The sequence below is a fragment of the Salvelinus namaycush genome, chromosome 19 (assembly GCF_016432855.1).
Source record: "Salvelinus namaycush isolate Seneca chromosome 19, SaNama_1.0, whole genome shotgun sequence".
Lineage (NCBI taxonomy): Eukaryota > Metazoa > Chordata > Actinopteri > Salmoniformes > Salmonidae > Salvelinus > Salvelinus namaycush.
Window position 1 is genome coordinate 18,854,952 of NC_052325.1, and position 16,450 is coordinate 18,871,401.

General features: G+C 40.6%; 1 protein-coding gene across 1 annotated transcript in view; it reads right to left on the reverse strand.

The window, feature by feature from the left end:
- The window catches only part of LOC120063924 (receptor tyrosine-protein kinase erbB-4-like), a 142,835-nt gene that overhangs the window by 102,138 nt on the left and 24,247 nt on the right, over nt 1–16,450 (reverse strand). Inside the window, exons 5-6 of the mRNA XM_039014234.1 lie at nt 16,278–16,432; nt 9,698–9,742 (exon numbers count right to left, since the gene is read on the reverse strand). Of these exons, the coding sequence (XP_038870162.1) occupies nt 9,698–9,742; nt 16,278–16,432 (200 nt within the window). The remainder of the gene's footprint in view (nt 1–9,697; nt 9,743–16,277; nt 16,433–16,450) is intronic.

Here is a 16,450-nt window from a genome sequence, read left to right on the forward strand (position 1 = left end):
CACAGACACAGAATACGGTAGGTGAGAAGATGAGATGGTGTATCTGAGTGAATAGACCCTATTCTCTATCTTAATAAAAAGGGCTCATTTGGCAGAACAGAACAGAGCAGAGTGGTGGCGTCAGCACACTCCAGTCATGTTTTACATCAGCAGGAAAGCTATCAGCCACCTGGTACATCACAGGCCCATTACATGTTATCACACTCAGCTCACTTCTGGAATCACATGAAACACCCCCCAATCTTTCGGTTATCGGGTGCCTCCCAAATTGCTCCTCTATTCCCTACTGTACTTAGTGTGCTACATTTGACCACGGCAGGGTGCACCTGCTCATTCTCCCAGCTCCACCCCTCTCCTACACAATATTACAGGGATGGATTTACTGTAGTAAGGGACTACATGATGATTTGTGGAGGAAGTGGCTTCAAGAGACATAGTTGTAATTTGTAGGAAAGCATAGGCATACTCCTAGTAAACATTGTAGAGACATGCCCAAATGGAAAGTGGAGAATGGGGTATGGGGTGTGGAGTGATATCCTCTTTCTCTCCTCTTTCTATTTTGAGCCAATATGACAATCAGCGTGTGTGTGTGTGTGTGTGTGTGTGTGTGTGTGTGTGTGTGTGTGTGTGTGTGTGTGTGTGTGTGTGTGTGTGTGTGTGTGTGTGTGTGTGTGTGTGTGTGTGTGTGTGTGTGTGTGTGTGTGTGTGTGTGTGTGTGAGAGAGAGAGGGTCAAAACGCAGAGAGTGACAGAGTGCAGATGACAGTCTAGTCTCTATTATATGAGACAGCCTTACACAGCAGCCTGTGGCAAGGAGTAGGAAGGAAAGAAGAAGAGGGTTGACACAATGTCAGATCAGCTGTGGAACCCAATGTACAGTTGAAGTCGGAAGTTTACATATACTTAGGTTAGAGTCATTAAAACTCGTTTTTCAACCACTCCACAAATGTTTTGTTAACAAACTATAGTTTTGGCAAGTCGGCTAGGACATCTACTTTGTGCATGACACAAGTCATTTTTCCAACAATTGTTTACAGATTATTTCACTTATAATTCACTGTATCACAATTCCAGTGGGTCAGAAGTTTACATACACTAAGTTGACTGTGCCTTTAAACAGCTTAGAAAATTCCAGAAAATGATGTCATGGCCTTAGAAGCTTCTGATAGGCTAATTGACATGATTTGAGTCAATTGGAGGTGTACCTGTGGATGTATTTCAAGGCCTACCTTCAAACTCAGTGCCTCTTTGCTTGACATCATGGGAAAATCAAAAGAAATCAGCCAAGACCTCAGAAAAATTATTGTAGACCTCCACAAGTCTGGTTCATCCTTGGGAGAAATTTCCAAACACCTGAAGGTACCACATTCATCTGTACAAACAATAGTACGCAAGTATAAACACCATGGGACCATGCAGCCGTCATTCGGCTCAGGAAGGAGACGCGTTCTGTCTCCTAGAGCTGAACGTACTTTGTTTCGAAAGGTGCAAATCAATCCCAGAACAACAGCAAAGGACCTTATGAAGATGCTAGAGGAAACAGGTACAAAAGTATCTACATCCACAGTAAAACGAGTCCTATATCGACATAACCTGAAAGGCCGCTCAGCAAGGAAGATGCCACTGCTCCAAAACCGCCATAAAAAAGCCAGACTACAGTTTGCAACTGCACATAGGGACAAAGATCGTACTTTTTTGGAGAAATGTCCTCTGGTCTGATGAAACAAAAATAGAACTGTTTGGCCATAATGACCATCATTATGTTTGGAGGAAAAAGGGGGAGGCTTGCAAGCAAAGAACACCATCCCAACCGTGAAGCACGGGGGTGGCAGCATCATGTTGTGGGGGTGCTTTGCTGCAGGAGGGACTGGTGCACTTCACAAAATAGATGGCATCATGTGGAAGAAAAATGATGTGGATATATTGAAGCAACATCTCAAGACATCAGTCAGGAAGTTAAAGCTTGGTCGCAAATGGATCTTCCAAATCGACCATGACCCCAAGCATACTTCCAAAGTTGTGGCAAAATGGCTTAAGGACAACAAAGTCAAGGTATTGGAGTGGCCGTCACAAAGCCCTGACCTAAATCCTATAGAAAATTTGTGAGCAGAACTGAAAGTGTGTGTGTGAGCAAGGAGGCCTACAAACCTGACTCAGTTACACCAGCTCTGTCAGGAGAGATGGGCCAAAATTCACCCAAATTATTGTGGGAAGCTCGTGGAAGGCTACCCGAAACGTTTGACCCAAGTAAAAAAAATGTAAAGGCAATTCTACCAAATACTAATTGAGTGTGTGTAAACTTCTGACCCACTGGGAATGTGATGAAAGAAATGAATGCTGAAATAAATACATCTGTCTACTATTAATCTGACATTTCACATACTAAAAATAAAGTGGTGATCCTAACTGACCTAAGAAAGGGAATTTTTAATAGTATACAATGTCAGGAATTGTGAAAAACTGAGTTTAAATGTATTTGGCTAAGTTGTATGTTAACTTCCGACTTCAACTGTATGTCTGAGCTCTGAGAGTCTTTGTCTTCTCAACATTGGCCCCAAGCAATTATAAGCTGCCTTTCTGTTCTGCTCAGTTAAACCATAGCTTCTCTAAAACATGTTCCAAAGCCACTTCACCAACTTGGCATGCTACAATCACAGTCACATAGTTCTATCAGGGTATTCTCTGTTACTCTGCTGTCAACATCCTGTATGTACGGAGGCTTTTCCCCTCACAGCCTAGGAACTTTATCTGTTTACTAGCACTTCTCCTCATCCACCTTCACCCCTCCTCCTCTCTTTCACCTCTCTTCCTCCTCACCCCATCTTCACCCCACAGCCTCTCCCTATCTCCCATCATCAGCTCACCCTGACATTCTCCCCTCATTGCCTCAGATAGAAGAGAAGTGGATCAGATAGTAGAGTAGTGAATCAGATAGAAGAGCATTGAATCACATAGAGTACTGAATCAGATAGTAGAGTACTGAATCAGATAGTAGAGTACTGAATCAGATAGTAGAATTGAATCAAATAGTATAGTAGTAAATCAGATCGTCAGATAGTAGATAGTAGAGTAGTGGATCAGTGGAGAGTGAGACCTAGGCTACTGCAGGCTCTTGCTGTGTCTCAAATGGCAACCTATTCCCTATATAGTGACCATAAAGCTCTGGTCAAAAGTAGTGCACTGCATAGGGAATAGTGCCATTTGAGATGCAGCTTGGAATGAATTAGCAGTCATTAACGTCTCTTTCTCTCTGCTCTTACACAGCTCCTTTCAGCTCAGCTCAGCTCTGCCTTGAGATCAGGATGCTTTGGCCAAGTAGTGTGTTTTTCCACTATGCCTTTGTTTCGGTCTTCATTTTTAAGCCAATTTGGCATCTCTCTTCTGTGCTGTGCTGTTTCTTTCTAAGCATAGTCCTATAGGGGGAAGCTGTTCTATTAGGCCTTTAGAATGATGTGTTCTGTCCCTCTGTTCTCTTCTGTTCTTCCTTTTTGTTTCCTCTCACTATCTCAACCCCATCTCAATTGGGTTGAGGTCGGGTGATTGTAGATGCCAGGTCATCTGATGCAGCACTCCATCACTCTCCTTTGTCAAATAGCCCTTACACAGCCTAGAGGTGTGTTTTGAGTCATTGTCCTGTTGAAAAACAAATGATAGTCCCACTAAGTGCAAACCAGATGGGATGGCATATCGCTGCAGAATGCTGTGGTAGCCATGCTGGTTAAGTGTGCCTTGAATTCTAAATAAATCACAGACAGTGTCACCAGCAAAGCACCCCACACCATCTCACCTCCTCCTCCATGCTTCATGGTGGGAACCACACATGCGGAGATCATCCATTCACCTACTCTGCGTCTCACAAAGACATGGCGGTTGTAACCAACAATCTCACATTTGGACTCATAAGACCAAAGGACAGTTTTCCACTAGTCTAATGTTCATTGCTCGTGTTTCTTGGCCCTAGCATTGTCTCTCTTATTGGTGTGCTTTATTATTGGTTTCTATGCAGAAATTTTAACCATGAAGGCCTGATTCACACAGTCTCCTCTGAACAGTTGGTGTTGAGATGTGTCTGTTACTTGAACTCTGTGAAGCATTTCTTTGGGCTGCAATTTCTGAGGCTGGTAACTCTAATGAACTTATCCTCTGAAGCAAAGGTAACTCTGGGTCTTTCTTGTGGCAGTCCTCATGAGAGCCAGTTTCATCATAGCTTGATGTTTTTTGCGACTGCACTTGAAGAAACTTTGAAAGTTCTTGAAATGTTCCACATTGACTGACCTTCATGTCTTAAAGTAATGATGGACTGTCGTTTCTCTTTTCTTATTTGAGGTGTTCTTGCCATAATATGAACTTTTACCATTATTTTACCAAATAGGTCTATCTTCTGTGTACCCCCCCAGCACAGCTGTTAATTGAAATGCATTCCAAGTGACTACCTCATGAAGCTGGTTGAGAGAATTACAAAAATGTGCAAAGCTGTCATCAAGGCAAAGGGTGGCTACTTTGAAGAATCTCAAATATAAAATATATTTTGATTTGTTTAACACTTTTTTGGTTACTACATGATTCCATATGTTTTATTTCATAGTTTTAATGTTTTCACTATTCTTTTACAATGTAAAACCCTTGAATGAGTAGGTGTGTCCAAACTTTTGGGGTTCAATTCCCCGACGGGGAGGAAGGAGTAGGCTGTCTTGTAAATAAGAATTTGTTCTTAACTGACTTGCCTACACTAAGAGCATAACATTTCTGCACCCTTATTTTTTTTATTCTAGTCTAACCAATACCCAAACGGAGATTAAGTGAAAATAAAAATCTCATTGATTTATCAAGACCAGTCCCCATGCTTGTCTCAGAGCAGCGCAAAAAGGTGAAAAAATAGTTGTAGACTTTTCATTCAAATCCTACTGCTTCTAACTTCAATATACTCTTTAAATAAATAAGACCCACACCACTTTTAACAGCACATTACTCAACACTAGTGAGACTCATGTCGCCTACAGTATATTGAAAAATATAACGTGACTCTCCGCCAATAATTACATATAGAGGATTGGAGGATTCTAAATTAAAACCAAAAGCTGCCTCATGGGTCTCCCAGTGGCGGCCGACACCGGTATCGAACCTGCATCAGCCAGTTAAGTTATTTTATAAATGTCTAGGCTCCAAAGAAATAGACTCCAATTAAGTCCTCTTGTTGTTTGTAAAGTCAAATTAAAATGACGATTGTTGTTGAAATGAATTGCTCGACTGGTGTAGATTTTCTCCATCTGTTGGTGTGCAACACTTGCATAACAAGTTAGCTATATTTTCAGCACCAGCCACTGTTCACCTCCTATTGATTGCACTGTGGTTGCCACCATTTTTTTTATGTAACCTTTATTTAACTAGGCAAGTCAGGTAGGAACAAATTCTTATTTACAATGAAGGCCTACCCCGAATGTCACTGGGCTAATTTTGTGCTGCGCTATGGCATTCCCAATCACGGTCGGATGTGAAACAGCCTGTATTCGAACCAGGGACCGTAGTAATGCCTCTTGCACTGAGATGCAGTGCCTTAGAAAGGTCGAAACAAATGATTTGTTGCAAGTTGGGGAGGGGGATTTTTCACACCTAGCTCGGCTATTAGACAATTCTTTAGTAAAGGTTGAATAGTCTTTTGTTCAGCTAATAGCCCATCCTAGAAAGGTGTGTCACGACTTCCGCCGAAGTCGGTCCCTCCCCTTGTTCGGGCGGTGTTCGGCGGTCGACGCGACGTCACCAATCTTCTAGCCATCACTGATCTATTTTTCATTTTCCATTGGTTTTGTCTTGTCTTCCTTCACACCTGGTTCCAATCCCATCAATTACATGTTGTGTATTTAACCCTCTGTTTCCCCTCATGTCCTTGTCGGAGATTGTTTTATTGTATGTTATGTGCAAGTCATGTGTCGGTGTGCGACGGGTTTTGTACCCACTTATATTATTGTTTTTTGGAGTTTTATGAGCACTTATTAAACAACTCTGTTTATACCAAGTTCGTTTTCGTGTGCCTTACACGTTGTTTGCAGAATTCCCAGCCTGCTACAGTAAGTCCGCTTGTGAAAAACAAAATGCCTCCAGCTGTCGAAACACAGAATATCTAAGGGGCTTTTATATAATTATGTGGGGTTAATAATAATACTTTTTCCCCTTTTCACTTGTTATTTAGACCGGATTGTTACTCCCATTTTGTTCCTTGCTCTCTTCCACATGTCATTCTCTGCCTGAGTGGCTCGCTTGTGGGTGTGCTGGCAGGATATGGCAGCAACTTTGATTGTGCGTCCAAAATTCAGCATCTCAAGTTTGTATGAAGGTCTGGTTATTCACAGGCAAATAATAATATGCTCAAACCGCTCTGGTGACAAATCAACTTTGCTGCTCTGTTTTCAATTGTCCACATGGGTGGGAGAACCTATTCAAGTAAGTAAATTTCAAATGTTTTAAACTATGTATTATTAGCTTCAGTAACTAGCTACAGTGCATTTTAACTCAAATGAGCTGCCAACGTAGCTAGCTAGTTTACATTGTCACGTTCCTGACCTTATTTCCTTTGTTTAGTCTTTGTTTAGTTGGTCAGGATGTGAGCTGGGTGGGCATTCTATGTTTTGTGTTTCTATGTTGTGTTTGTTGTTTGGCCTAATATGGTTCTCAATCAGAGGCAGGTGTTTGTCATTGTCTCTGATTGGGAACCATATTAAGGTAGCCTGTTTGCACTGTTGGTTTGTGGGTGATTGTTTTCTGTCTTTGTGTTCTACACCAGATAGGAAATTTTTCGGTTTTCACATTTATTGTTTTGTAGTGTTCACGTTCTTATTCTTTATTAAACATGTTGAACACTAGCCGCGCTGCGTTTTGGTCCTCTCCTTCATCCCAGGAAGAAAGCCGTTACATACATACTGTATAGACAGCTAGCTAAGTTAATTATATTTGACCAACTACCTCACTTCATATTAGCTAGCTATCTTGAGATATTTAACACTGTAAAATACATGTGTAGGTAGCTAGCTAACAGCCATGGAGGAGAGTGAAAGGATAGCAGGCCCAGCTGTCAAAGTTAGAGTGGGATATTCTGGATAGAGCAGGTACTTTTGTGTAGTTCCTGTCCCTAGAAGTGAGGACAGAGAACATCATATTCAGTGCTGTCTAATTTGAGTATAATTAAGTCTTTTGTGAGGTTTTCTGTCCTTGGATACAGAGAGCTGTGAAAGCCTGTCTGCAGATTAAGAGGTCCCAATGAAGATCCTGGTCCTGGGGACTCAAAGGGGTGCACATTTTTGTTTTTGCTTAAAGACTACACAGCTGATTCAAATGATCAAGTCATCAAGCTTCAAGTGTTATTTATTTATTAATTTGTGATGCAATCCTTGATTTGATCCTGCTATTGCCAGATGCTACACATGTATCTATCTATCCAATGTTATCATGACTTGTTTTAAGGGATATTATACTTTAGTAATTCCCAATGATCTGGTAATGAAAAAGTCTAATAATTATATTGTTTGTCCTCATGTCTGTTTTTGAGCATAAAGTACCACTTAGTGTGGACACCAGGTGAGACTACACACACACATATTTCTGTCGAACACAGTCTCTTTAACCCCCTTATTTTCTCAATAACAGTCTCTCTCCTTCACTTCATCCTTCTCCCCCTTCTCCCTAAATCCTCTAGGTTATATCAGCTGTGTTGGTGAACCCTTCCCGCATCTGAACTAGCTGACAGAGGGCACAGCATCATCATAGGTGAGAGGTCACTTGGTTGGGTCAACAGAAGTATTATTAAAGAGATACTTTCTATTGAAATACAGAGAGATGTAGTAGTCCCAGAGTTAATGATCCAAGGTCAGTTTTGTATTTCACCTCCTGATGACTGACAGTGTTAGAATAAAAAACAAAGCTTAATCATTCTCTCTCTCTATCCATCTGTCTCTCGTCTGCAGGTATGTGTTGATGTGAGAGCGGAAGCCAGTCACGTCATCGCCACCTCACCCACTCTTAAGATAACCTTCGGGCCATCTGGGGGCCCAGGGCTGGTTAGGAGACACTATGTAATTGTGATGAACTGAGAGAATATTAGGGTAGGTCATTCATTAATCATATGCTGTCTTCCCGGCTCTTCTGCTCTTACCTCTTTCCCTTTCTGTCTTTTACATCTCTTTCCCATCTCTTTCTTTCTCTTTTATAATGCGTATGTGCATTGAAGTACAGATTGAACTTGTATTTATAACATAATATTTTTAATGCATGTATTATGTATTTATAACACCTGGATAATGAACTTTCAATAAAGTGTTTCAAATTCTCCACTGGTTGAAATTAAGTATCTCATTGAAATACTATACCTACTGTATCCTGTGTCCTCAGATTAATGCAAACGGAGGTAGATATGCATAGGAAGTGTAGTGTACTGTTTATTTTCTATATATATGAATTACAAATCAGCTTTTACTTAAATAATGGTTCTAGTCTATTGCATAGTTACAATGTGTAATCATTGATGTCCCAGGAGCAGGAGTGGTAAACACTGTTGAAGTGTATAATTGTAATACATACATGCAGACGCAGCATCATTCAAAGAATGGAATTTGATACACCTGGTATTGGATATGACTGAAAAAGAATGTCTCACAGAGATTCATACCTGAACCGCACCTTTATTTGCCAAGGAAGATGACATCCTCAGTGAATATATTCAATGTACAGGCTACAATGTGTGGATCTCATGCGTGGCAATAACTACATGTATATACGACTTGCATCCTTGGCACAATAAAGTTATTATATTCTACTCAATCCGTAGGCTTCATTAATGCCATTCAGACACATCCATACAGTTATTTTAACCTCCACTACACAATAAGCAAGTACATAGCTAGCTAACTATGTTACTTCAGCTGCATTGCATGGAAAATATAAGCAAAGCAAGCTTACACAATTGTACATTCAATTTGCAGGAAATGCTTTAGCTAGCTAGATTCTTTACATCTACAGTTTCAATAGACGACAGCCTGGTTTGCTGGTTTTCTCAGGAGTCCCAAAACATTAAACAACACGAATTACAATTTCATACTCGTGTCATAACACTAGCTAGCAAACTGGCTAAATAGTGATTTTCGTAAACTAACTTTATGACAAAACAATATGCACAATCGTTTTTCTCTACATTAACATATTCCTCTCATTTGCAAATGTTTTTCTTGACTCATGATGTTATAATTACTTACATTTGCTTCCACCGTAATGTTTTGTCAGCCATCTTTGCTGAAGAAAGTCACCTGCGACAGGTGGCTCGCGTCAAATTCGTCATTTGAACCACTCTCTATGATTGGTCATATAAAAACCTTGGGACCCAAATGCATGAGTGCTCTAGCTCCCCCTTGTGGTGGTCTGGAGCAATGAAGCTGTGACGCTGGGTACCTCTAAGTCCTGCGGTGTAAGCTCGCCACTTTTAGAGGAACCACTGTAGCAATAAATATAAGCCTTGCTCAGTGGGCACAGTTGGTTGTCATGACATTTTCTGCTGGGGAGAAGTGTGTCTCATCTTTTTACTATTGAGCCCTCGTCAAAGATACATTTCAATGCATGAACTTGTACTTACAAATCACAAATAAATCAAAGTTGAACTTGTGTGTCTGTATACGCAGTCTGTCCTGGGGACAGTAGGGATTTGAAGAGATATTTACCTGTCCATCATGCCAATACAGTCCTGCAGTCTGGGTCCAATACACCTGGATGAGGGAAAGAAGCAGAGTTAATGAAGCAACAGAATAAATCAGCCAGTCATCCATCCGATCACAATCAATCACTCGACTGGACATTGGCCTTGAGTGTCTGTCAACAGAAAAAAACAGTCATGTCAGACAGTCCCAGCGATGAAGGGGCACGTTCGGGAGTCAGGACACTGCATGGTGAGGCTATTTGATGTTAAGAGGGAAAGGAATGGTAACAGAGAGGATCTCTGAATCGATTTCAGTCTGTCTGAACTGAAGGGCTGCCTGGGATAGAGTGTCAAGATGGCATTTCCACTGCATCGTGTTTTTTAACAATGTCGTTATGTGTACATGGAGTAGTGAGCTGCCAGCCTGCCGCTCAGCAGGAAATAGAACAAAGATGTGACATGGCCAGCCCGGTGAACTGACTGACTGCAATACCAAAATATATCTGCCCCTTCCTTCTGCAGCTGAAAATTACAATCGTAGGATTCACAGCACTCAAAGAGCAGATGGAGAGTGGAATTTCTCCCTCTTTCCCTCTCCCTCTCGCTCACTCTCCCTCCCTCCATCTCTCTCTCTCTTTGTCTCACTCTCTCTTTTGCTCTCTTCCTCTGTGTCCCTGTCTCCCTCTATCTCATGCTCTGCCTCTCTATTTCTCTCTCTCTCTATTTCTCTTTCTATTTCTCTGTCTCTCTCTATTTCTCTGTGAAGTAAACAATAAACAAAAGTGAGAAGAAACGAAAAACAACATCAAAGGTTTCAAAAGGATTAAGCCATTACAAACATTATATTATCAGATAATGTTTTTAACAATGTGCACAAAGTTGTAGTACGAATATGTTGTTTGTGCTCCACTGGTTGATCCGTTTTCATGGCAACGGGTCAAAAACCTTGCTGCTGTGATTGCACATTGCGGTATTTCGTCTCACAGATATGGGTGTTTATCAATGCTTGATTCGTTTTCTAATTCTTTGTAGGTCGGTGTGATCTGTGGAAAATACAGTATGCGTCTCTGATATGGTCATACCTTTAGCAGGAAGTAAGGAAGTGCATCTCAGTTTCCACCTCATTTTGTGGGCAAAGGGCACATACTGTAGCCTTTCTTTCTGTCGAGAGCCAGGTCTGCCTATGGCGGTCTCTCTCAATAGCAAGGCAGTTCATGTACATAGTCTGGACATAGTCAAGGATTTTCTTAATTTTGGGTCTATCCCAGTGGTCAGATTTTCTGCCACTGTCTATTCTCTGTTTAGGGTCAGACAACTTTCCAGTTTGCTAAATTTTTAGATTGATTCTTGCAGTCTATCAAATAGTTATATTTGTGTGTTCTTATAATTTGGTTAAGTCTAATTGTGTTGCTGTCCTGGGGCTCCGTGGGGTCTGTTTGTGTTTGTGAACACAGCCCCAGAACAAGATGGCTGAGGGGACTCTTCTCTAAGTTAATCTGTAGACGAGGGCTTTGTGTTGGAATGTGTGGGCATCACTTCCTTTAAGTGGTTGTAGAATTTAACAGTTATTTTCTGGATTTTGATAATTAGCAGGTATAGTCCTAATTCTGCTCTGCCTGCATTGGGTTTTGCATTGTACATGAAGGATATTTTTGCTGAATTATGCATGCAGTCTCAATTGGGTGGTGAGTGGACTCCAGACCTCACAACGTTAGAGAGCAATGGGTTCTATAACTGATTTAAGGATTTTTAGCCAGATCCTAATTGGAATGTCAGTTTTTATAATTATTTTGATAGCATATAAATCTCTTCTTGCCTTGTCTCTTCGTTCACAGCTTTGTGGAAGTAACCAGTGGTGTTGATGTTTAAGCCGAGGTAGGTATAATTATTTTTGTGCTCTAGGGCAACGGTGTGTTGATAGAATTTGTATTTGTTGTCCTGGCAACTGGTCTTTTTTTGGGACACCATTATTTTTGTGTTTCTGAGATTTACCATCAGGGTCCAGGTTTGACACAATCTGTGCAGGCAAACAAAACAGGCCCTCCTTGGTTGGAGACAGAAGCAACAGATCATCTGCAAACAGTAACCATTTTACTTCAGAGTCTATTAGGGTGAGGCCGGGTGCTGCAGACTGTTTTAGTGCCCTCGCCAATTCTTTGATAGAAATGTTGAACAGGGTGGGGCTCAAGCTGCATTCTTGTCTCACCCCCCGTCTTGAGGAAACAAGATTGTGTGTTTATTGACAATTTTAACTGCACATTTGTTGTTTGTAAAAAATGATTTTATAATCTGTATGTTTTCTCCCCAACACCGCTTTCCATCAATTTGTATAGCAGACCCTTATGCCAAATTGAATCAAAAGATTTTATGTAATCAACAAAGCATAAGAAGACTTTTCTTTTGTTCGTTTTTTTGTCAATTAAGGAGTGCAGGGTGTATTTGTGGTCTGTCGTCTGATATTTTGGTAAGAAGCCAATTTGACATTTGCTCAGGAAATGTTGGAGTCTGCTGTTGCAGAGGATCTTTCCGTGGTTACTGTTGACACAGATTCCATTGTAATTATTGGGGTCAAATTTGTCTCCACTTTTGTGGATTGGGGTGATCAGAACTTGGTTCCAAATGAGCTGAGGATAATTATGAAGAGTTTAAGTATAGCCAATGTGATCTGTATATATTATCATTTAGTTTAGTATATCATCAACACCACAGGCCTTTTTGGGCTGGAGGGTTTGTATTTTCTCCTGTAATTCATTCAATGTAATTAGAGAATCCAGTGTGTTCTGGTAGTCTTTAATAGCTGATTCTAAGTTTTGCAAATGATCATGTAAATGTAAATGTGTTTGCTCTTGGTTATACAGTGGGGCAAAAAAGTATTTAGTCAGCCACCAATTGTGCAAGTTCTCCCACTTAAAAAGATGAGAGAGGCCTGTAATTTTCATCATAGGTACACTTCAGCTATGACAGACCAAATGAGAAAATAAAATCCAGAAAATCACATTGTAGGATTTTTAATGAATTTATTTGCAAATTATGGTGGAAAATAAGTATTTGGTCAATAACAAAAGTTTATCTCAATACTTTGTTATATACCCTTTGTGGGCAATGACAGAGGTCAAACGTTTTCTGTAAGTCTTCACAAGGTTTTTATTTTGTATTTTTTTGCACACAATACCCCACAATGTCAAAGTGGAATTATGCTTATCAACATTTTTACAAATGTATAAATCATTTGCTGAAATGTCTTGAGTCCAAAAGTATTTAACCCCTTTGTTATGCCAAGTCTAAATAAGTTCAGGAGTAAACATGTGCTTAACAAGTCACATACAAATTTGCATGGACTCACTCTGTGTGCAATAATAGTGTTAAACATTATTTTTCAATTACTACCTCATCTCTGTACCCCACACATACAATTATCTGTAAGGTCCCTCAGTCGAGCATTCAACCACAAATACCAGGGAGGTTTTCCAATGCCTCGCAAAGATGGGCACCTATTGGTAGATGGGTAAAAAAAAAAAAAAAAACAGACATTGAATGTCTCTTTGAGCATGGTGAAGTTATTAATGACACTTTGGATGGTGCATCAATACACCCAGTCAGTACAAAGATACTGGTGTCCTTCCTCACTCATTTGCCGGAGAAGAAGGAAACCACTCAGGGATTTATTTCACCATGAGGCCAATAGTGACTTTAAAACAGTTAGAGTTTTAATGTATGTGATAGGAGAAAACTGAGGATGGATCCACAATACTAACCTAACTGACAGGTGAAAAGAAGGAAGCCTGTACAGAATATAAATATTCCAAAAGATGCATCCTGTTGTCAACAAGGCACGTCAACAAGGCACGTCAACAAGGCACGTCAACAAGGCACGTCAACAAGGCACGCAATACTACAAAAAAATGTGGTGAAGCAATTCACTTTTTGTCCTGAATTCAAAGTGTTACATTTGGGGCAAATCCAATACAACACATTGCTGAGTACCACTCTCCAATTTTCAAGCATAGTGGTGGCTGCACCATGTTATGGGTATGCTAGTAATCATTAAGGACTGGGGAGTTTTTCAGGATAAAACAGAAAAGGAGCTAATCACAGTCAAAATTCCAGAGGAAAACCTGGTTCAGTCTGCTTTCCAGCAGACATAGAGATGGATTGAACTTTAAGCTGGACAATAACCTAAAACACAAGGCCAAATCTACACTGGAGTTGCTTACCAAGAAGTCAGTGAATGTTCCTGAGTGGCCGAGTTACAGTTTTGACTTAAATCTACTGAAAATCTATGGCAAGACCTGAAAATGGTTGTCTAGCAATGATCAACAATCGACTTAAAAGAGCTTGAAGCATTCTGAAAATAATAATTGTCAAGTGTTGCGCAATCCAGGTGTTGAAAGCTCTTAGAGACTTACCCAGAAAGACTCACAGCTGTAATTGCTGCCAAAGGTGCTTCTGAAAAGTATTGACTCATGGGTGTGAATACTTATGTAAATTAGATATGTCTGTATTTCATATTCAATAACTTTGAAAACATTTCTAAAAACATGTTTTCACTTTGTCATTATGGGGTATTGTGTAGATGGTTGAGAAAAAGAACATTGAATTCAGGATGGAACACAACAGCATGTGGAATAAGTCAAGAGGTATCGACACTGTATTTGTGTTCCAATTTTCCCAGAAGTGATTCATACTATGGTTACATCACATTGAGCTGTTTTCTGACATGGTAGTCCTTATTTTTCTTAATGTATTTCTGTACTGTTCTAGTGTTTACCCATACGTTCTGGTTTTCTGGGTCTCTGAGTTTTTTGTTTGATAGGATTCTACATAAATTTTTGGGCATTCTTCAATAAACCATTTCTCAAAAACGTAGCTGATAGGTCAAATATACTGTTAAGTCTTCCTACTGCTAAGTTTATACCTTCTTTATTGCAGGGAAACATTTTGTCCAGGAAGTTGTCTAGGAGGTAATGGATTTATTGTTGGCCAATAGTTTTTTGGCAGGTTTCTACACCACCCTCCTTCCATCTATAGCATTTCTTATTAAAATCATGCAGTTTGTTTGGCTTCGATGCCTCATGATTGTGTATTGCTCTTTTCAAGTAGATTGTGATTTTGCTGTGATCTGATAGGGGTGTCAGTGGACTGACTGAATGCTCTGAGACACTCTGGGTTGAGGTCAGTGATAAAGTAGTCTACAGTACTACTACCAAGGGATGAGCCGTAGGTGTACCTACCATAAGAGTCCCCTCAAAGCCTACCATTGACTATGAATAGACCCAGCTTACGACAGAGCTGCAAAAATGCGAGACCCATTTTTGAGTGTTGTTTTGAAGTAGTTGTATCTAGGTGCTTGTACCCCTGTGTGCTAAGGGAGTCAGGTTCTTGCCCATTTCTGGTGTTGAGGTCACCACAGACTAGTACATGTCCCTGTGCCTGGAAATGGTTGATCTTGGTATTCATTAAAGTGTGGGGATTCTAGTGGTGGATATACAGTATGTAGCACACAGGAGGACATCTTTCTCTGTTGAGATTATTTCCTTTTAATTTGTAGCCAAATGTAAAATGTTCCTATTTTGATTAATTTAATGGAGTGGGTTAAGTCTGATCTATACCAAATTAGCATACTTCCTGAGTCTCTTCCCTGTGTAACACATGGTCGTTTAGTGGATGAGACTACCAGCTATCTGTAACCTAGAGGGAAACCAGTGGCTCAATCTCCTTCATAACATGTTTCTTGCAGGATGTAGATTTCTGTATTTGTCATTTATTTTGTGAAGTCTGTTTTTGCCAAAAGCAGATGACTTTAGACCTTGTATATTCCAGAATGAGGTAGTAAACACGTTGTGTTCCATTGTGTTCAGTGTTGTTATTTGTGTGGTTTAGACTCGCACCATGACAGTAGGTTTGAGCAAAGCATGATGAGCATCAGATACATGCCTCTTAGGTCAAAGGATGGGGCTTAGGTGGGTGTAGTGATGGGGGTTGAGTTTGTTGCTCAGCTCACTGCCTGGGCATCTGTCTCTCTCTTTGTCTCGCACCAGGGTGTTTTTTGCAGTTCATGTGTGTGCGTGCATGGGTGCGTATGTGCGTGTATGTGTTTCTATCATCCGTGGATTCTACAGACACTGATAAACCTTGGCTGGATACGGGTTCACAGTTATATGTGAGATCAGCACCTAGAAGAGCATAGCAGTGTGTGTGCGTATATTGCTAACATGCGTGCATCCATGTGTGTGTGTGTGTGTGTGTGTGTGTGTCCATTCCCGGGCTTGCGTTTGTGCTTTACTCTGCTACTGATGAACTCATAGTGTGTGTGTGTGTGTATGTGTGTGTGTGGTGCAAAATAGTGATCCAGAGAGCTGTTGTGTTGTGGATGAACCATATATTGTTTTCCTCTTGTTATAATGTTGACAATGGGGATCAGTCCACCCTTGTGTTGCCTGTTAGACAAAGGTATTGTAGAAGTAAATGAACAGTACTCTGTCCTCCTAGGATCATTAGTCATTCAGAATGCTTATGCGATACGCAACCATTCACACAACGACGCAAACGTGCACATGCTGCTGGAAGCCAAGACACAGATATACAGTATATAGAATTTAGCTCACCCCTGAGTGCAGTTAGAGTGACAGGGATGACACTCGTTGTTGGCCTCAGCATATTTAAAGATGAAGCTGTTGGCCCCCTGAAGGCCGTCGGGACACTTATCCACACAGTTAGGACCATCTTTAAAGTGGAGACACTTTACACAGTGATCCGGACCCTGAGAGAGACAGAGATA